Raw genomic sequence first — 22811 nt, 5'->3', positions numbered from 1 at the left:
GCTTTACTTTAATATTTCACATAAAATCAGATTTCTCTTGAGAATTGGTTGATAGCAGTTATATAAAGGCAGTGACTGTATAGAAGACCAATCTTTTTGTTTTTGTTTTCAAACATTACAATGATCCATGCTCTGAGCTGTTGCATAACAATATCAGTTTTCAAATTCCTAACCTTTTGAAATACATCCACAAGAAGACCGACTTAAAGAGGCCACAAGATTCAAAACAAATCCAGAATATTCCCGCTCCATTTTGCACCTCTCTAATGAAATGATATGAATAATCTATAGTCTAATAGTCTACAGTCTAATAAATAACCCAAACAGTCAAGTAATCATCATATTGGCTCAGTTTTAATAAATACCCCTTACCCAAACACCCCACCCAAAGAGACAGAGTGATTTAAAAGTTACAGTTGTGCTGAAAGGGAGAAGAAGAAAAAATTAATCAGGTCTCACTGGGGTGCCTCCGTCCTCGGCTGCTGAGGCAATAATTTGATTTTATATTAAATGACTGCTTAATTATAATGAATTTTATTGGTAATTGCAATTACCTTTCCCCCCTCATTGAAGTTTCCCCCGCACCGACACACAACTTATGAGGGCCAGTACCTCAGAATGATAATCAACCCAGTCTATAAGAGACAAGAGGAAACGATAATATCCACAGTCCATAATATTCTGGCTTGGATTACACTTAAATGGCATTTAACATATATTAGAATATTTCTCTGAATGTGCATAAATAATATCCTTTATATTCATTCTACGACCCACAGAACATTCATTACATTGTTTCAGTGCCAACGGAAGTGGTTTCAAAACCCGCTTTTATGCCCCTCACCTCTGGACACACGAAGCCAAACATGAATTTCTGTGGTCTCAATTCCTCTTCTTAAGAAAAACAAAATACGCATCTTGTTTTTTTGACCACCATCTTGTCATCATAATTTAAATAATTCTGTGAAAAACAAATACATTTGGTCTGTGGAATTATCAACAGAAGCTAGTGGGTGGGGGGGACTTTTTCCACTGCACTTTGTCTGAAAACAGCCCACACAAATATTCTATATTGAAAAAACAGTTCGCATCAAACCAAATGAGCACCTGCGAACACAAACACAGATGTTGGACTTGAGGTTTTCCGGGACAACGCTGCATCTTTGCGCGGTGAAGATAATCACAGAGGAACAGACATGACATTCAGATTTAACCTGCTCTGGGAGAATATTCTCCTAACTATTATAAAATGTATTAATAAACATATTGAGATAACTTCATTAAAGCATCTAGATTCATTGGGGAAACAGGTACATCTTCATACAACAAAAACAGCTCATTTGTTATAAATGTAATATTAAATTTATAAAATTGTATATTTAAAATTTTTTGAACAGTGTATTGGACTACTGTGGGAAAAAGTAAAGTCTGACAAAAAAGAAAAAGTCTATTCACACAGATTTCCATAGTCAAAATACTTCTTTTCATAAGTAAAACTCAGGGAAAATGGAGTGAATCATTCCTCCAACAGAATAACTACGGCGGCTTTAAATGCGCAGACCTGCCGCTCTGCACCAATGACAGAAACTATGACAATGGGTACGTCGGCCTTGCCTTCTCTAATCAAACCTGGTGTGTGACCATTTAGTATGAAATTGGGATGGGAGCTTGCCAGCTAACCCCCTTCTCAAAAATACACCCCGCACCCCGTAACATGATTAAGAATACCTGCTGTCCCATGCAAAGCCCACCCAAAACGCCAGACGTCCAACCAGGAACACACGCAGACCTTTCAAACAGGATTACACTGCCCACACTCATAGCGTAGTTCACCGGCCATTCGTGAAGAAAGAGCTGATGGAAATGCTCTTTTCTCAGAGAAGCCGGATGTCGAGCCGATGGAAAATTACAATCTCTTGGAAAAGTTTGATGAGATTCTTGCGATTTAAGTTTAGTGAGTCGTGTTGCCTACTTTTTTTGATAAAGAGTACGGTCCTGACGAAAATGGTTCAAATAAGACATGAAACATTTGCAATCACTTAAATGCATGCATATGTCTTTTTTTATATATAAATGAAATATATAAATAAATATATAAATATATTCATATAAATATATATGAACAGCTTGCAATGATAAAAATCTGACCGTAGTAGCGGTGATATTGAAACGTCCCTTGATACAGATAAGCCAATAATTCTTTTTTTATGTTAAGGATGACAACTGATACATTGACAATATTATAGGGTTTGTAAAAATAAATAAATAAAATACACCCACAAAATAAAGTATTAAAAGTGAATTTAGTCACTAGATACAGTATGACAGATGGATAACTATACCTTTTGAGATCTGAATAGAGGAAAATATATACAGTTTGAATTAAAAAAAAGTCTTCATAATAAATATGGGACCTCTGGGAGCTTGTTAGACTGTCCTTGAAAAGAGGTGAATCCAATTATAGTCACTAATCAAAGGATTGTAATGATACTTTGGCTATTATTTGGCTATTTTGGTTTGTGTGTGTGCTCGGAAAAAGAACTAGATAAACATGCACAATAGAGTAAAAATAACAATTATAATGCATACAAATATTTACAGTGAAAATAATTTAAAAATAATCTCGTGCATCTAGTTGTAAGGCGTCATTTAGAAAACGATAGGGAAAATTATATTTAACATTTTGAAAAGCAATTCAATACCAGTGTCAATACAAAGAAATAAATAAAAACTTATGATCAAAATTCATACAAATGCATCAATATCTGACAGCATTAAGACGTTTCCATGAATGCCAATCAGGCCCATTTCATAATTTTTCGTAACAGTATTTACGTAGTAATTATTCCTACAATAAAATCCAGCCAATGAATATCTTATCTCAAAATATAGAAAAAAGCAAAGCCTCGAGCTGTGATTTTATGGCGAATCTGTGTGTTTGTCGAGGACATGGCGTCTGTTCAAACAAACCGTGTGGAGAAATGGGTGTGGTGTTTCAGCTGAAGTGGCACTGCTGTGCCCAGATAAGAGTTGATGCCTATCCCTGCCACACACACACACACACACACACACACACACACACACACACACACACACACACACACACACACACACACACCTCCGGTCCACACACTCACAATAACACACACATACACACCAGCATCACTTGTATTACACAAACTTACACCCAAAAAGCCCTCCAATCTCACACACACAGACCTACAGACACATATCGCCTCACACACACACACACACAGCTGCTAGAATCACGAAGCAGTACGCAGTCTTCACAAATCCTGCTGATAAAACACCTTCACTCCCTATAGCACTCGGAAACAGAAGTTACAACACAACATGTACAGTTTCATTTCTCCAGACCGACCGCCACCGCCTCAAGCTAGAGCATTGTGACCCATCCAGAATGATGCACTTCTCCTCTTCTATTGACTGCGTATTCAAAACAACCACATTCATATTCACTTACACCTCATGTTCAAGCCCTTCTCAACACATATAGCTCAATGTGAAAAAAAACAAGCACATAAAACATAAATATGGAGGAATTTACACAAAGAAACAAACTGTAAGGTTGTTTATGTGTTTGGAAGGAAACAGTTTAATGAAACCTTGAGTTAAAGAGCACTTATTACTGAAATTGAATGCAAAATCCTGCAAAATTGATTGTTAACATCAAAATCCAAAAGAAATGTTAAAAAATGCAAACAGAAGTCTATTGGCAGTCTATTGTTTAGAAGTCTATTGGCATTTGTAGTAATCTATTTTGCTCCCTCAATGGGAATCATATAAAGACTATATATATATATATATATATATATAAACACGCATTTTTATATATATATTTTTTTTTGTATGATTTTTACAGCCAGTTCTTAGCAGGTATACATTAAATTGATCAATTTTGACAGTCAATATTTTTACATTGTCATTTCATATAAACTCTAATGGATGGAAAAATGGAATGGAAAAATTAAAATCGAAAAAATTCTGGGAAAAACATGATTTCCACAAAAATATTAAGCAGCACAAATGTTTTAACATTGATGACAATTAGAAATGCTTCTTGAGCAGCAAATCAGCATATTAGAATGATTTTGTGAATGATCTCATGAAGGTTCATGAGACATTGAAGGTTCATTAAAATTCAGCTTTGCATCAGAGAAATAAACTACATTTTAAAATGTTTTAAAATAGAAAAGCAAACATAAATACAATATTAATGTTTTTCTGTATTTTTGAATAAATAAAATACAGCTTTGGTCGCCAAATCGCTACCAAAACAATTTAGTTTCATTCATTAGAATACTTAGAAATACTTAATTTAAAGATAAACTTATAAAATATACTTGCCTATAAAAACATTTACATGTAGATTATAGGAGAAGTCAAAGTTCAAGGGAAAAGTAACAAATGTGATTGACACCTGTCAGTTATACGTGGAATTCAGGGTGTGGCCTCATGTAAGACAGTGAGAGGGAAATATAAGAAAAAAGAGGGAGATCAAGAGAGAACGAGGCGATGACGGCAAGAGAAAACAACACCCAATAGGATACGGTGGGCCACGTTTACCACTTTGAAGATGGCAGTCGAGTGACAATAGACAGAGTAAGAGAGCCAAAAACAGAATGATTCACACAAACAGCTAAGAACAACTCTAAAGAAGCTGTAATGCCATTTCTGAACCCTTGAAACAAAAACGAGTTGCTAATGTCTTACCTTTGCATATGCCCTGCAGTGTCTCAAACACAGACACTTCTCTTTCAAACACCCATGCATTCAGCTTAAACTAATGCCCATCTGCTGCCACTGCTTTAGTCCAACCTAATGACAAAGTTTGGTGTTCACAGGGTGAAAAACCAGACAGAACCAAAAAGGGGAGGGAAAAACACTGGGGGAAAAAGATAAAAAGGGAGAAAGGGAAATTAAAAAGGCACAAAGGGGGTTAGAAAAAGAAAGTGTGACCACTGAGGAAGGCTCAACAACTCGAATTCAAGTTTAGAGCCCCCCCTTTGCCGAGTTTCCCCCTCCTTTTTTTTTTGGAGGCTCTCATATTTCTTGTCTGTTCCGTTTGAGTGGGATCCGAGGGCCCCCCTCCATCCTAAAGTCAGATAGATTCAGAGACACAACCTGTGTGTGCTGGACTGTAAGGACAAATAGGATATTTTGGGAGGGATTTTGGGGATGTTTTTGTCTAATCGTGCCGTCGTTATGCGTTTCCAACCGCCCAACTGTCCTCCTGACAGAGTACTGTAGATGGATGAGCTGAAATATTATTAAAATCTCGCTTCAATTAATAATAAACACTTGTGTGCAAACAAACATTCTCAGGTTTTTTGTCCTCTAAATGTGTTCCATTCTTCAAATCAACCTCTGTCGACCTCTGTGTGTGTGTGTGTGTGTGTGTGTGTGTGTGTGTGTGTGTGTGTGTGTGTGTGTGTGTGTGTGTGTGTGTGTGTGTGTGTGTGTGTGTGTGTGTGTGTGTGTGTGTGTGTGTGTGTGTTTCCCATATAGTAACAGCAACACTAACAACTGTAGAGAATGGGATTTCGGTGTGTGTTTGTGTCACAATACGACTGTATGTTGTTCGGCTGACACATCACATAGTTGAGACCTTGCAACTGAAGAGAATTGGATTTGTGCGAGGGTGTGAGTCTGTGTGCTCAAATGAAATTAGTCACTGCTGTCTAAAGCTTTTTACTAGTGTATCACAGACACAATCACACTAAACACAAATTCCTCGTCCCCTATGGAGAGTGCATATAGCCATGACAGGACAGGACATGTTAACAAATCAAAATGTGTTTACTTCCCCCTATGCACACAATGCTGTGTTTTGGAGGTATTTTTTATGCCAACAAAACAGCTAGGCTCACTACATCTATATATACACCACATCTGCCTTTTAGGCCGAGCAGTATAGGCCTCATGTTCTAGACTGTAGTGGTAGATTGTGTATTGCAATCGCTTATGGCTAATATTATGCTCACATTCTAAATATTATATATAACAATAAAGATCTGATATATACATTTAATATATGTTTATTTATATATGTTTCAGAAAAAAAAAATATGTTTTGAGAAATTAATACTTATTTTCAACATTTATAATGCTATAAGAGATTTCAATTTCAAATGTTGTTCTTTTAAACTATTCATCAAAGAATTTTATGATAAAAAAATGTCATGGTTTCCACAGAAATATTAAGCAGCACAACGGTTTTCTACATTGATGATAATAAAAAATCTTTCTTGAGCACCAAATACGCATATTAGAAGGATTTCTGAAGGATGAATAATGCTGAAAAATTCAGCTTCGTCACAGATTAATTACAACCTATAATATATATTGAAATAGAAAAGAGTTATTGTATATTGTAAAAAATATTTCACAATATTACTGTTTTTACAGTATTTTGATCGAAAAAATGCAGCCTTGGTGAGTATAAGAGACAAAAACATAAAAAATGTCAAAGGTAGTGTATATGATAAATATATCATGATGATATATATTAAGGCTGTCAATTGAATTAGTGGGTCCTGGGAAAGAAATATGATGGCTCTGGTTTGGTAGGCTATACGTTTTCTCAAGTCCAATCAACGCACACATTTTTTGCAAAAAATGTGGTCTTAACCCTCACCTACACTCCCACCTCACCCGGGCATCCTTTTGACCCGCTCTACCACATTTAAACTGGCAATGGAAACCTCAATGGCAATGGTTTTTTAGAGGTGTAAGTGTACATGCAGACTGCAACCTCTTCAGCCACTTCCTCCCAGCTCCCCTCCCTTGTGTGACCCACATGTTCTGGAGTGCAGGGTCAAGCCCCAGAGATCAGAGACACAGAGGAGAAAAAGAGAGACAGAGAGTTGCCTCATTCCTCCCTCCACCCTCTGTATATCCCTCTGTACCCCTCCTCTCTCTCTCTCTCATCCTCCACTGAATCTCTCTCTCTGGGTAACAAAAGCAGGCCAGGGCAGGAGAAGGCCCCCTCTGCACATGAGTGTGAGAGGCATGACCGACAGAGCAGAAATACCAGCCCACAGACTCCTCCACAGTCACCATTCAAATAACCCAGAGAGAGCAAGAGAAGGAAGGATGGATGGAGGGAGGGAAAGAGAGAGAAAAGGCACAATGAAATCCTCTGTATTTGAAGGGGAGAACTAGATAAAAAAAGAAAGAGAGAAGGAGAAAGAAGAAAATGAATAATAGGAACAGGAAGGAGTCTACGAATGGAAATGAGGACAGCACGTTCAGGGAGGACTGAGGGAAAAAAGGGAAGAGAGGATAGAAAGAAACAGAGAGAGGTTTGCTGCCTTGCTGAGCTCTGCAGGTTAACCTAATGTGTAGATCTGGAGAGATTTGCAAAGACATTTTTATTCATCTATGATTAAAGTCTCAGTCTCTCTCTCTCTCTCTCTCCCTCGCTCACACTCTCTGACAGGAGGTTTGTTATGTTTTGTTTGTTTTTTCCACTACATACACAGAAATATTCCCTCATTGCTTTTCCTGCATGTTCTCACATGCATGCAAATTAACTTTACACACGTAAAGCCGGATGGATGTGCTCACACACACACACACCTAGTCGTTCAATTTGTACACCGGCACGGTAACTTTATAACAAATACATGAAGACGAGACATCAGATTCACTGATTATGCACATACAGCCGAGTGCTTTGGGGATAAACACACATTTTTGCTTTGCTATATTAACACAAGTGCTCTGGCCTGCAGACCATCTAGGCATCCCATCCATACAGACTAACTAACATACTAACAAACATTCTTAAAGGTAAACATATATCAGGTTTTTGTGCAAATATGATTCAGATGTTGTACAAGCACTACCCAGGAAAGAAAAAAAGAAATGCATTCAAGTAATAAATTAAACATAATAATTTATAAAAATGATCAAACATGGGTTGTCATGAATTCTTACACCACTGGCTTTGACAGCTTGGCATGCATACAAGTCACATGGGCAAATTTTATGTCATTTTTTTAAACTTGATAGTCCAAAGTAAGGCATTCATTGCATGGAAAACAAAAGTGCAAACATAATACAAAATATTAAAATGCTGTCATGATCTACCCTCACGTTTTTCCAAACATGTATTATTTTATTTCTTCTCAGGAATACAAAGATATTTTGAAGAATGTTGGTAACTAAACAGTTTTGATACAAAAAAAACATTTCTCAAAACATTTTATGTTCCACAAAAGAAAGTCATACAGGTTTGGACAACAGAATCTTCATATTTGAGTGAACTATCCCTTTAAAAATGCATTCTACAAGGGTTTGTTTACATTTTTACATCAGAAAATGTAAAACAAACAAACAACTTAAAGGTAGGGTAGGCAATTTTCGGAGAGGCTAGCAATAGCAAGCTAGCTTTGAAAGCATAAGATTCCACCCTCCCGTCAGAGCGTCTCCAAAGTCACGCCTCCTTCAAAACACATGAACGCGTACAGCAGGGAGCAAACAAAGGCGTCACAAGAGACAACTTACAGAGCTCTTACTTGTACCACATGCCTGCTGCAGATTTGAGTTGCCGTTGAGTTGTGTTGCCATTGAAACGCATACATTTGAGCTACAAACCACTCCGTGTAGAACGTCGCGGGTTTCCATCTCTTCCAAATTACAGAATGCAGCATAAGCTCGTTGCTTTGGTTCAGGAAGAACTGTAAAAGGTGGCATAGCGCTCGGTGACATAGGATGAAACGCGCTGATGATGTGTGATGTCTGCGCGAGCAGGGAGCAGGGAGCATGGAGGTATGAAAATACATACGTTGACAGGCAGGTATGACATCGTATCGGACCAAATGCAATGATTGGATGAGCATTTTATGGTCCTACACCTTCCACACACGATATATATAAATACATTTAGACCACTTAAAGGTACAATATGTAAGATTTTTGTAATAAAATATCCAAAATCACTTGCACAGAGTGATATATTTCCTGCAGTTGTGTACTTACAATATCCCAAAAATTCCCCAAAATTTTAATTCCAATTTTAAATAATGGCTCGTCCCTGGTCATCGTCGCCTTTCAATGACGTAATTTCCATGTTATCCCTGGTTTCTGCTTGTACTGCCATAGTAACCATGGCGACAGAAGTAGACAACTGTGTTACGTCTAACGGCACGCACACGCTGTTGTTGTTTCGTTCAAACATTATGGACCATGGCAAGCAGACTTTGGGACAAAAGGAGAACTAAAACGAAGATCAATATCGGCGTGGCGTTTTCGAGCTTCACGTCCATGACTAACTTCGACTTGACAGAGACCCCGCTCTTGCATGTACTTTATTAGACAGCTGAGCAAATGTACATAAAACAAATCAATGTTATATTCCTCAACAACATGATGAAATGTTAGAATATGATCAGTATTTTATTCTAATGTTGATCTAGCTTACTGCTAACTAACACATAGAATAACATTATAACTTTCAACACACTCAAATGCTGTTTAGTTTGATAGTGTAACGTTAGACCAAGTGAAACCGCGCTGCGTTACCTCACAAGTTTCATTCATCTAATAAACTGACCTGTGCGAGTAGTAATTCAGCATTTGCGGGTATTTCGGTTGAGAATGAATTTCCTTATTCCTTTATATCCTCGAGTGTGGTGCTGATATCCGTCTATCATTTGCAATAAGGCCCTGCTTCATACCACAGTCATGTTAAAAACATGAATGTTTTCACTCATCCATAAACATTTTTCCAAAAGTTCCAAGTTTCCCCTAGCGGCGAATACAATGCATATTGTAGCTTTAACTTAGTGACTTATACTTTCAACCAGCAAAAAAAAAAATGTTTCTGGAAAACATTGCCTACCCTGCCTTTAATATAGATCATTCTGTTCTTATAGTGAAAGGCCACATGGGCATTTTAGGTGAGCTTATTTAACAAGCTTTAGTATTTGTCTTAAACTTGAGTGAAAATCCTTACCTGGATTCTCCGATTCGGAGATGTTGAGTTGGATGCTCTGATCTTCATCTTGTTTCTCCTGACCCAGAATCATCCAGTTCTCCAGTCCATCTGAGTCAGAGTCCGAATCCAGATCCTCCACAAAAGGAGGTATAGATTCAGAAGAGCTCTCGTCGGATTCAGAATCCAACAGCACAATATCATCTGGAGTGCTCCGCCCTGTTTGAACTTTTGGTGGACAGGGTGAAAGTAAGCTATTGGGATGCAACATCCTTTTGCAGTATTTTGATGATTGACCTTTGTTAGCACACACGCTGTCATCTTCCTCTGTGTTGTCTGACACTGTGATGGTATCTGGGCCGGAGTCAATCACAATAACATCTACAGGTGGAGCAGGAGGCAAGGACTTCTGCTGTGGCTGAGTCCGTGGTACTGATGACTGAACCTCTCTCGAGTCCTCGCGGTCCTCCTGGATCTCAGCGTTGTAGTGCAGCTGGGAATAGAGCCGGAACTCCAGCTCGCTGTCAGCGTCAGACAAACCCGAGTCCGCCTCATCCCGGTACAGTTCGTCCTCATAGTCCTCCCGCTCCTGATACCCTGAGAACATCTCAAGGTGATCCCTAAACAGAGAACAGCCCAGCCATAAACATCATCAAGAGTCACCATTCAATGGCCATAAAGATTACTTTATTCAGTACATCATTCTGCCATTATCTGCACAAGCCCCACCACCACAAAAATAAATAAATATTTTTATATCATTATTTAATTTTTAAAAACATTTTTTATTTTACAAATCAAACTAGATTAATTTATAAGGCTTTTAATTTGCAATAATAACAGAAAATGAAACCATAATTTTACTTATGTTCTAGCTTATTCTTTTAATACTATCAGAACCCTTTCTCGTAGTTTAGCAATAGCATGCTAGATACCTTTGTGATATATTTAAAATACCTGAATCCACAAGAATAATAATATCAATGATTTGTCTTGATACAGTAATCAAGATGATTCTGATTATTAAAACTTAAATTAAAATATGTATGCTGTGTGAGACAACTGAGAACTGTTTCTGAATTACTCAATTGCTGTTGTATACATTAGTATACTAATACAGTGCTTAAATAGTGAATTTCACTTCAGCCCTTTTAGGGGCACAACAAATAAAGCTATCATTATTAACATTTTGAAAAAATATTAGATTTTTAATGAGTAAAACAATTGTATTCATAGTGAAAGCCATGAGAAGACAAACTGTTTCCATAACACCAAGTGCAATGACATAAACATTAAGCACAGCTACAGTTTAGTTTTGATCAAACTATCAGTTTACTACTTTGTCTTCTGTACAATAGCAATTAGGCCAGATCCATGCATCACAATCAATTCTGTTTTGTTATCCTCTCTATGTCTCTTTGTCAAAAAGCACGAATGGATTTGTTTCAATTTAGCCTGTTTGACAGCCACAAACAGAGTTTTGTTTACAATTTACAGAGAGAGACATTTCTGGTCAAATCCATAAAAACGATTCCAAACATCACGAACACAGCAGATTTAACGCATAAACAACACCACAGAACACAAACTATGGACACTATGCTAACTGGAAGCCTGAATAATTCAGTAAAAACAGGAATTGTTCACAATAATAAATATCTGCATAAAAGCAATGACTGACGTTACATTAAAAAAAATCTTGCCATCTAACAACCTTAATTCAATGAATACTCATATTAGGCATAGGCAACATGTGTTAGCTTCAGTGCTATTAAGTGCTACTCAATGACCCACGTGTGTTCACGTACACATGGATGTCGGCTGTGGATGTATTACTAATAAACGGGCACGAAAGTGTTTTAAAACATCTGTAACCTTAACTACACAATATGACACGCTTTAAAGGGTTTTCTACCAGGCTGAATAAAAATCTGACCTGTTTACAAGTTCCGATTTGCAACGCGGTGACACTCGCTTCCGGACTCCGCAGGAAATTAAATGGTTGGCCAACTATTCTTCATCCCTGGGAAAAAATGCGCTACATTTAGCACACACACTGAAGGTTAGTGTGGCTCTGAGTCCAGGGGTTGTTACCATGCTTGTTCATAGTGTGAATGGGAGAGGGTTTGGAAATCTTTAAACTGTTCATACTTGAATGCTCTGTTTGTAGGAATTTGTACTTACACGAAACATAAGGAAACAATGCATTAAACATCGGTCCCTGAAATGTTTTTATTATTTTTTACACCTTTTTCAGATAGACATAGTGTCGTTATTTGGCTATTATTATAATCAAGGTTTGATTTGCCATTAGTATTAGTCAGAAAGCAGAAAATAATAACTAAAAAAATAACACACACCAAATGATAGCCTAAAGCATTGCCTCATAACTTGACTGCATGCAAAAAAATAAAAAATAAATACAAAGCACATGAATGTGTGTATGTAGGGCCATGTTTTTTTAATTTTATTTTTTATTGTTAACATGTTGGCCTATATAGCCTACATTTTTAAGACAATTTCATTTGTAGCTATCAGTTATCCAAGACATAAGCTGGCATTTCAAGATGTTGAAACATAGGCCTACTTGAGATGTGAACTTATTGCTGTGATAGAAATAACATGCAAAATGTCCTTTTATCAGTTGCTATGTTTGGCCTCTTCTGAGGTCCAGAATTTACATATTAACAGGCAGCATATCTGTCACAAACATATCTGAATATAAATCACACATTTTTGTTCTTTCTTTCTTGCTTTTCTTTCTTTCTTTCTTTCTTTCTATTTTTGTGAAATCACAGGCTATACCTTTATCATCTCCAGTGCCTATGACATGAACTGAGCTCGCGACTGATGTGGGAATCATGGTGTGAATGCCATCTGATTCTGAAGACGTCTCCATGCGTGTCAGTGTCAGAAAAGGCCATCAAAGCAGTGGATTGTTTTCTTTCAAAAGGTTACATTTCCTAAATGAAGCCAAACGCCCACCACATATGCCATATTTTGGGGGAAAGCAGTAGAAATAGGGATTGCAGCTGGAGAACGGAATGCCTGGCTGCTCTTGCCATATTGGACGTATTTGTTGATCGTTATTACTATTATTGTTTTAAAAGGAAAAGGGAAGTGCTTGTTCATCTGTTAATCTGCACAAATTCAAACCAGTCGGGTGTTGAAGATGGAGTCACAAGCGAGGATGCAGGCTTTCCCATTCCAATATCTGATTTCACATGGCTGTTCTGCATGAGAAAGATTTTCATTTGGGAAATGAAGCCAAATGGCCACCTTCACCTCACCCCTGCGTTTATATCACTGATGTCTACAGTCTGCACCTTCAGTGTGTTATTCAAGTGTAACATTGCCCCATACTGTGCTATGATCAATATTTGAGCATACAATTATCATGGCATTGAAAGTTATAAGTCTATTTGGGTGCTATATACAAACATAATAGCTTTATTGCGGTGTAGGAACCAAGCTATAAAGATGGGGAATTCCTAATAAAAACAATCATATGAATGTTACATAAAGTGTACCAGATTGTACACTAAATAATGGGTTAATAACAAATGTAAATAATAAATAAGGTTGTTTTTCTTTTTAAATAAGGTTCTTTCTTTCTCTCTCTCTCTCTCTCTCTCTCTCTCTCTCTCTCTCTCTCTCTCTCTCTCTCTCTCTCTCTCTCTCTCTCTCTCTCTCTCTCTCTCTCTCTGTCTCTCTTTTGTTTGTGCAGGCAATATAGAGCCTTTGATTCTGACAATTTATTATAAAGGGTGATGTCATTCGCCTGTTTGATTGTTTTCCTTTTTTAAGGGTCCACTTAGAATATCAAGGCACAGTTTGACCCCAGCATGTCGCTACACGTCACATGATCTGGAACAAAACATTGAGTGAAGAAACCCATGTCCTCTTTGTGTGGTCTGGTGTTGTGCCAAGTGTTGACAGGTCTAGAACTGGCACCGTTTCCTCCTGAGGCTTTGGGGTTCACTACTTCAGGAGACATTTTCACAGTTGTTGGCAGGTTAATACTTAAAATGCATCATGATAATAAATCACTCCATTAGATAATTTCCAGTTTGATTCAGATTTTGGCATAACACCAAACACGGCATGTTGCTGAATAAGAAAAGCTTCTTTTAAACAGATTTTCAGTATGAGGATTCTGTTTCTCTAGCTGACAATCACTTCTGCACAAGTTATTAACACATAGGCTATCCATGTTTAATAATAAAACTCTAATAGGACAATAAAAAAGGATACCACATCAATGTTCTCTGCATTTCAAACTATATCTAAATATGGGGGGAAATATGCATGTTAACACCTTTTTGTTTTGTTAAATAAGCCCAGGTGGGAAAGTATGGTTTCAAAGATTTGAAAGCTCTGCAACAAGAGCTTTTCTTTATGAGGTAGTTATTATAACCAAGCAAATTTCAATTTCAGGTTTTTGGTAGATACAGATAAGATATGGAAAGTAATAATTGCTTACCAAAAAATTATCAGAATAATCTGACGAAATACAGGTATTAGCAATAGGTGGATCCCTATCCTTCAAACTGCGTAAAAAGATTTTATATTTGTGAAAATATTTTATTTTGGCTTCTTTTTTATTTTTATTTGATGACAGTGTTGATAAAATCATTGTACTTGAAACAAAGAGCGAGCTATTAAGAAAGCGTGTTTCTGCATAAACATTGAGGGTCAGAGACGGTCGGAATTTCTTCTGTTGTTTTTGTTTTTAAATGTTTAAGTTACTGATAAGACGCTTTTTGATTATGTAGATTGTTTTATGGGAGCTTGCGGGGAAAGCATTCGATTATTGGACTGCCATAACACCATTCACAGACCAAATGAGTTGAATAAAAGCAGAGGCGTCATTAATGTTGTTGGTTTTCTCTGTGTATTTGTTTACTTTTTCTTTTAATTGTCCTCCTTGACTCTCGCGTCTCGGTCAAAAGCGATTATTTCCGCTTCCAGCAGGGCAACAACCAAAATCCCCCTTACCAAAAACTCTCCGCGCTTTAATTAGCCTACTTTATTAATTAAACCAAGAAGGAGTCTGAAACACCACATTTTGTAATCATATCACGGTAACACTGCATGAGCGGTGCAATGCTGCCAATCGAAATATAAACAGAGTCAGAATTTCAGACAACAAAACTCTTTAGAAATGTAGCTTATATGTTTTTTTTTCTATAAATAAATGTATCACTTAATTTTTTTTTTTTTTTTACATTTGCATAGGCCTAAATATTTCCAAGCATATTTTAACTTTTTATGGTTACAGAGACATTTAGCTAATAAATTGTGCCTTGCAAATTTATCATGATAGCATAGTTTCTAAAATAGCGTTTTACAGCATTGTAAATTGTATGGGACAGCCTTCATACTGCCAAAATATGTTATAAAACTTTTGAGAATCTTTCTAACGTTTCTTGCCTTTTTCTTTTCTTTTAGTGGTAGCTCGAACAATAACTATAGGCTTTTATTCTTTTTATGATTTTATTAATAATAATAACAATAATTAGGCTATTGTTCTTGCAATAATAATGGTAATAATAATTCTGTAATACACATTAAAAAGGCTTACATGTCAAATGAAATAGGCTACAGTTCATATATGTATAGCTAGGCTATATAATAATATAGACTTTATTTAGTTTATCGGGACTGTTGTAAAATAAGAGTCAGCGTAAACGGTGTCATTCGACTAATAAATCCATTAGAATAAAAACCCCAGAGCTATTTTATCGTCCTTGATGTCTTAGTAGCCTATTTATGCCTGTGGTTTGACCATCGAGGATACAAAACGGAGGAAATAAATTATATGATTTTAAAGTCTATTATTAATTTCATGGATGAATGAAAAAAAAAAGGAAATTCTGTGGTCCCATGCATGTGTTAAAGGAGGCGATATGAAGGGAGGAAGGCGAAGAAAGAGTGGACGTTGATGTAAGTTGATGTAGGACAAGCTTGGCCTTTGATCTTCGAGCGGAGAGTCGTGTGTAGCGATGCGGTTCCATCGCCTCAGGTCACCGTGACAACAGACACCTGCACAGAAACAGCCAGGGCTTCACAACTCACTGAGGGCAGTTCAAACTCTGCATGGGCTTTATCCTCAAAATATCATTCTTTTATTTATCTATTACAAATGAATACGGGCTTTTTCCGTCATGCGCGAAAAATGTTGTAATTAAATAATTGACCTCTGGGCCAAAATTATCTGAGACAAGCCACGGGCCACTTTGAATTAAATTAATAAGGTCTAAAGCTTCATTCATTATTCTGCCTTTAGCCCTCTATCAATGGAACATGGCTTTATGGGGCGCGATTAAATGAGCTACATTTGTTGTTTTCTGAGAAGAGGTCAGAGAGTGCTGAACGGCGCGTCCATCGCATTGTTCCGCGCTCAATTGTGTCTGTGTCGCCCATGAACCTAGAGACCTCCAGTTCGCCTGGCGTCATCCAGCGCGTGCGTTCACGTGCATTGTCGGTGCTATACCGAGAAAAAAAAAAAGCAAAAACATTCTGCAGAACTCTTGTTAGGTTGACCAAATTATGCTTTAAAAAGTCAAATCAATGCAACCCAAAGGCCTCACCGGCTGAAACTTAATTTTGTTGTTTTGGCAGATACATTTGTTTAGTAACACTTCTCACTCAGGCTAGGCCTACTTTAAGCATTATTACACCAGCATTATTAACGTACGTAAAAACGTACGTAAAAAAACAAAAACAAAACAAAAAACAAGCATAGGCTATTTTTTCATATATTATTTGTTAATGATAGGTTACACTGGATTGTATACATAAATAATTTAATAAATAAATGTTTTATTAACTGAATATTGGAAATTATTGTAATGGTTTTGGCTTTCTTACCGTAACCTAAAATTAGTTCGGTTACAATTCACGCACATGTTTAGAGTGATTATTTTATTATTATTTATTGAACTAAAGATCATGTTCTGTATTTCACTTATTTCTTGAACCCGCAATCACCTGACGTACTTAAAGGGATAGTTCACCCAAAAATGAAAATTCTGTCATCATTTAATTCTGTAGGCCTATATGAAAAGGATTATTTTGAAGAATGTCGCTAACCATACAGTTGATGGACCCCATTGACTTCCATAGTATAAAGGTAAAAATACGATGGAAGTCAATGATGCCCCACAACTGTTTGGTTACCGACATTCTTCAAAATACCTTCTATGATGTTTCACATAACAAAGAAATGCAGGTTTGGAAGGACTTGAGGGTGAGTAAATGATGCAAAGAATGTTCATTTTTGGGTGAACTATCCTTTTAAACGACGAAGCGAAAGTTAAGTTTGAAAAGTAGGCTATTACCAACAAATGATCAGATCTATGGGCCTACAACCACGCCACTATCTGAAGAGGGGGAGCGGTTGTGTGTGTGTGTGTGTGTGTGTGTGTGTGAGTGAGTGAGAGAGAGAGAGAGAGAGAGAGAGAGAGAGAGAGAGAGAGAGAGAGGAAGAAAGAGAGAGAGAGAGAGAGAGAGAGAGAGAGAGAGAGAGAGAAAGAGGAAGAAAGAGGGCATGAGCGCGCGGCTCTTTCTTGACTTTGCCCCATAATCGTTTCACGCTTCCTTCAGAGTCTCTTTTCCACCTAAAACGTTTAGTCTCACTCCAGTGAACAATTGCAACGGCGCAACAGGGAGCGGAAGAGTCACATTATTTCAAACTACCATTCGTCAAAACCACTGTTACAAAAAAAAAAAAAAAAAAGAGCAGGGAGAACAGCAACAGTGGATATAGGAGAGGGAACTTTTTTTGTTCTCACTCCCCCCCCCCCCTCCGCTCATCCCTCTGTCCAACCTCTATAGCCACGGCATGGACTTGGACCAAAAGGGTCCATCTCTGCGCATCGGACGGTCGGGTAGGGCCTTGTCTGTTTCTCCATTTCACTTGAACTATTGTTTGTTCAAAGTAGTCTCTGTTTTACAAAACTTTTTACAAATACAGCATTTGTGCACTTGCTAATTGGGCTAGATGTCTTTTATAAAACTGTTTTTGGCATTGATATTATATTGAGATGAATGTTGGTGGTCCATCTTTTGACACTTTTAACATAAGAAAGAAATCAAGAACAACCCGTTAATGGGTCTAGAAATTCTATAAGCTTATTTTGGCCACACCTTTGCTGACTCTTTGATTTTGACACAGCAATGTGTTTTGAGCTTGAAGTGTGTTGGGTTTGGGCCTATTTTTCTGACCTACAGTCCAAAGAACATAATCAAAATTCAAAACCTTCAGGAAATTTAAAAACTAGCCCTACGCGCAAATAGGAACCAGTGACGTTTCCTGTTACACAATGGGGTTCTTAAAAGATGTTTGTTTCAATGGAAAAAAACAACAACAACTTTGAGGCTTGTGAGTCCCTGCAGATGTTTTCATTATGACCCAGAAGCATAAATTATGACTGTTCAGCCCTTAGATTCAATAAGAAATATTTTTGTGTTTTCATAAACGTCCCTCGTTCACGCGTCCCATTTAAAACTCCCAATGAAATGGCGCGTGTTGAGATTGTTGAGATTGCTTAAATCTGTCGGTGTTGTTGCTGCTTACTTGGTTGGCTCAACGTGATATTGAGCTTCACAGCTTCACAAATGTAGCAGTGGTCAAAATTGATTGTTTACATGTAGAATATTGGCTTTAGGCCTAAATGGATTTTTTTTATATAACAACGAGAAACAACACGTTCTTTAATAGCCAGTTCTGTTTTAAATAGACCAGTTTAAATGAGCTATAAGGTGGTTCATCTCACCTGCGTCAAAACGGCTACGCCCAGATTTCCTTGAAGACTAAATCATAATATTATGAGACATCGGACATCCCAGTAGGCCTATATTTGGTTGTAGTGTTTTTATTTGTCTTTTGATTTTTATGAGCATATAGGCCTACATTTTATAGTAGGACTACTGTTTTTAATTGTTTTGTGTCAAAATAGACCTATCTTTACAACTTAAACTAAGCAGACTTGCAGTCATCGAAAAGCAATGCTAGCCTATCTGATGTTCTGGGGGTTTCATTTTTTTTCTCAATGATAGCGCACGGGAAATAACTTGATTCAACTCGAATAAAACTAAACAGTTAGCCTATCTAAACTAAACCGAACAGAATAGGCTATGATCTTCTGTCAAAATCATTAACCGCCAACTTGGAGTGGACTGGAAGGCTTTGGCTTTAACTCTGATATGCTCTGAACTATTCAGAATTATTATTCAAATGTGTGCCCACCGACTTCTGAACACTTCTATATTTTTTATTTTATTTTGTGTGTGTCTGTGTGAAATCTTTTTTACTGTCTATTATGTAGCCAGCCTGTTTTTTTATTACCTATGTGATTTCTTTAATAACCCGCATCCTAAATAATTCTGTCTTAAAAAAAAAAAATACTAGCCTATCTCAATAATGGATTATGTTAATGATTTAGAAAACAAATGGTTTGAATCATGATAGAACTTTTATAAAAACAATTTTATAAACAAAAGTTAACTGCAGGCTACAAATGATTAGCTGTGTTTTAGATTTACTTGTTTTTGCATTTAATTTGCGAAGTATGCTGTAGCAGAACATTTGGGCAACTGTTATAGCTAAGCAAGCAGTTTCTCAAGAAAGACAGGATAGCCTGTGAGAGCATTTAATCACGTGGGTCACAGTTAAACACGGAGAAATTGAGAGACAAAAAGGAGCATAGCCTACAACAATTCAAATAATTTATGCGAAAACATAAATCTCTAAATCATCATAAAGTTATAAAATAGGGCTACTTAATGTTTATTTGTGGGTTGCGTTTGTTTCTCAAAAACAAAACAAAACAGCGACACAAATATTTAAACATCTAAGATTTGAGATTAAAAACGGAATACAAAATATCTGCAAATAGCGCTTGTGCCTTTTTAACACCGCAAAACGCCTAGGTGCTACAATTTCACAAGTTTATAAGTGTGCTTGTGCATTTGCTGTGTGTGTGCGCGCGCGCTGTGTGTGTGTGTGTGTGTGTTTGCGCGCGATGGAGCTTCTTCATAAGAGACCAAAGGTTCGCCCCCTCGTGGCACGAATGGCGCACCACGGAGGAATCTCTCCTTCACAGAATGCAGCGAATATGTGCATTTCGAGCATGTACCAGAGGATTTCAGTGACTTAAAGATTACATTATTCTTTCTGACCGCACAGGCAAATACATATAAGATAATTGTATCTTTGATCTCTAGAATAACAATGTAACTAGTCGCAGAATATGCACGGAAATTTGCCCCAAAGTGTTCTCAATCAAAACATTAAAATGGAGTGTTAGAAGAGTTAAGGTTTGGGTATTCCTTTAAATATATAGTTAGGCAATGGAACATTTTAATGTAACACATTGAATAACATGATGTAACAAATTTATAAGGTCGTTTTATGTTTTGCCTTGTCGTTTTTGTTTTGTCTTTTTTTTATATGAATTAATGAAGGACATGAATAAATAAATAAATATACACAACGGTTATTATATTTAAAAAGTCAATAGGTGTTGAAAATACTCCCAAGTTAATTCATTATAGGATAACTGAATCAGTTACATTCAAGTAGCCTATGTTTTGTTCCTTTTTCGTGTGATCTAATAATGACATGAATCTAAAATGAACGAATGAATGAAATAATACTGGTTTTTATTTAAAAGATTTTTTAAATAATTAAAAGTGTATTACACTGATTACCATGATGCTATAGACACCACGACAATTATAATCACCATTAAATAATCACAATGTAAATCACCATTTAAAAACACACCACAGTTTCTAAGTCAACTAAACTTAACATGACTTAATATCAAGAGCTTAATAATATGTTATTAGGGCTGGTAATGAAAAAATATTTAGCATAGAGCGCTCGTGTCCGTCAAACATGTAGGAAGATTTGTGTTGTTGTTGGAAGCACAAAGAAACCTCATAAATAAAAACGAATAGATTTCATTATGAATGCAGAATTGTTAAACCTTTGAAGTCGTTTTTTAAAATAACAACATTAAAACTTTTGTCGAAGATACTGAACAGCAGCACGTGCAAGTGGGACATCATTTATAATTTCTAATAATGTGCAAATAAAACAGAGTGAGAAAATATGTTAATTTATTTTTTTATGTATCATAATCTTTTATATGCACATGTAGCAGTACAATGCTGCAATACGTCATTTGTCATAAGCATTTTTTTACAATGATTTAGCAAAGCTTATTCATAGTTGAAAACATATTCTGACGCAATACCCAATTATTAACCATTTATTAATTGAATGACTGAAAAAAGTGCAAACGGATATTTAAAAATTTCAATTTTATCACCTTCCTTAATTGAAATTAGACATGGGATCAGCGAAACCAGAGAACCAACTTCGATTCAAGACTCCCTATTTGTCGGCGCACAATTGGGACAGCACGCCACTCTCATATTGGCTCAGTGTTAGCCAATCGGTGTCGTCTTTATCTGAGCGCGACTCAGGTCGATTGTGACGGCAGAGTTGCAGTGCTCGGATAGGTAGACTTCTCTTGATTGACAGTCTCGCTCGGGCTCGGTAGTAGATTCAGAGCGCTGTAGCTTTGGCGCTGTCCACAAGAGAGCAGGTTCTGAAACGCGCCGTGCGCTCGTGCTGTGTTTGCGCGGTAAGGACTGGGGAGGCTCGATCGCTGCTTCTCACACTGGAAGAACACCGTTCGGCGGACATCAATTGCGACGAGAGAGAAAAACTACACTACCGTACCAGTCATCTGAGACTTTCCGTGGATTTTTACGCGCGTCAAAACTTGATAAAAGCCTGTTTCTTCTTCACGGCATTTCTTGGACATTTTTCTTTCAAGTTCAAATGCTTCGCGCAATGGCTATTTATCATTTTCTGTTTAACTTTGGCAAACATTTTGATTCGGGGTTCACACCAAGTACTTTTTAATTGCATATGTCCACGGTCGTATGTCTATTGTTTGGGGATCTTCGTGCTGTCGGAGTAATCTGCATATTTTTTTTATTTTTTTTCCTTTTTAAAAAAAAAAAAGAGTCTGAGGGCGCGATTTGAGCTATTAGAAGATCAAGATGCGAGGAAATCGTGTTCATGTAAAGATCCGTTAAACATGAAGTAAATGTTTGGGTTTCTCAGAAACCTCACCAGGATTTTACAGATCCCTGGAAAGGGACGCGCTCTGACATTGCGAACCTCGGTCACAGTTCACGGGTCACGGTCAGTAGAGCGAGGATGTCAAGATAGAGCTTTGAAACGAGACTTCTACATTTTTATCTAAAGCTTAAGAAGACTGCTCGGACTAATATTAAAATTGGTACATGCCAGGACAGTTCTTGATATGCCATTTTGATGAATCCTTACAGATGTCTGAGTTAGTTCACTCTGGATGTTGGGCCGCAGAAGCAGTTGTGTGACCCTGCAGGGTTGTGCTCTGACCGCCTTTTTGCTTATTTTTGTAGACCAACTAATGAGGGAAAAGATAAATGATTATTTATGAAATTATCATTTTTTATTCCCTCCTCGCAATTCACAAAAACTGCTTTTACTCTTGACCTCATACGCCTTAGGTCTTCAGGGTCAATTGTTTATTTTTCAACCAAAGTTTCTTTGGACTTCCAAACAGCTGAAACTGCGTTTAAAATAGGCATTTCCGGGCAGAACGGACTGACTACAAACGCACAAACCTTTAAAAGAACAAGTACAGGACATTAAAGACTTTCTGCTTCTTTTTAACGAAAGGCCTGTCCTGCTAAACGATGGAAATCCACTGCAAACACGACCCGTTCGCAGCGATGCACAGTAAGTTCCCCGTAGTCTTTCACTAACTGCTTTCAAATG

General features: G+C 37.1%; 2 protein-coding genes across 5 annotated transcripts in view; one reads left to right on the top strand and one right to left on the bottom strand.

The window, feature by feature from the left end:
* Positions 1-11925, bottom strand: part of zcchc7 (zinc finger, CCHC domain containing 7) — a 61742-nt gene extending 49817 nt beyond the window's left edge. The window contains exons 1-2 of the mRNA XM_077204212.1: positions 11898-11925; positions 9983-10581 (exon numbers count right to left, since the gene is read on the bottom strand). Coding sequence (XP_077060327.1) covers positions 9983-10568 — 586 coding nt within the window. The 5' untranslated portion in view covers positions 10569-10581; positions 11898-11925. The remainder of the gene's footprint in view (positions 1-9982; positions 10582-11897) is intronic.
* Positions 11926-17708: 5783 nt separating this feature from the next.
* The window catches only part of pax5 (paired box 5), a 48812-nt gene continuing 43709 nt past the window's right edge, over positions 17709-22811 (top strand). For 2 of the 4 annotated variants that reach the window (XM_077204191.1, XM_077204170.1), the window contains exon 1: positions 17709-17853. In XM_077204191.1, the coding sequence (XP_077060306.1) occupies positions 17808-17853 (46 nt within the window). In that variant the 5' untranslated portion in view covers positions 17709-17807. Of the gene's footprint in view, positions 17854-21469; positions 22773-22811 lie in introns of those variants that run through there. The other 2 variants (XM_077204199.1, XM_077204181.1) reach the window with 2 other exon arrangements.

The sequence above is a fragment of the Siphateles boraxobius genome, unplaced genomic scaffold (assembly GCF_051911475.1).
Source record: "Siphateles boraxobius isolate OS27281-9 unplaced genomic scaffold, OSU_SipBor_1 119, whole genome shotgun sequence".
Classification (NCBI taxonomy): domain Eukaryota; kingdom Metazoa; phylum Chordata; class Actinopteri; order Cypriniformes; family Leuciscidae; genus Siphateles; species Siphateles boraxobius.
Note: the sequence above shows the minus strand (reverse complement) of the source record. Positions and strands in the feature narration are given on the sequence as shown.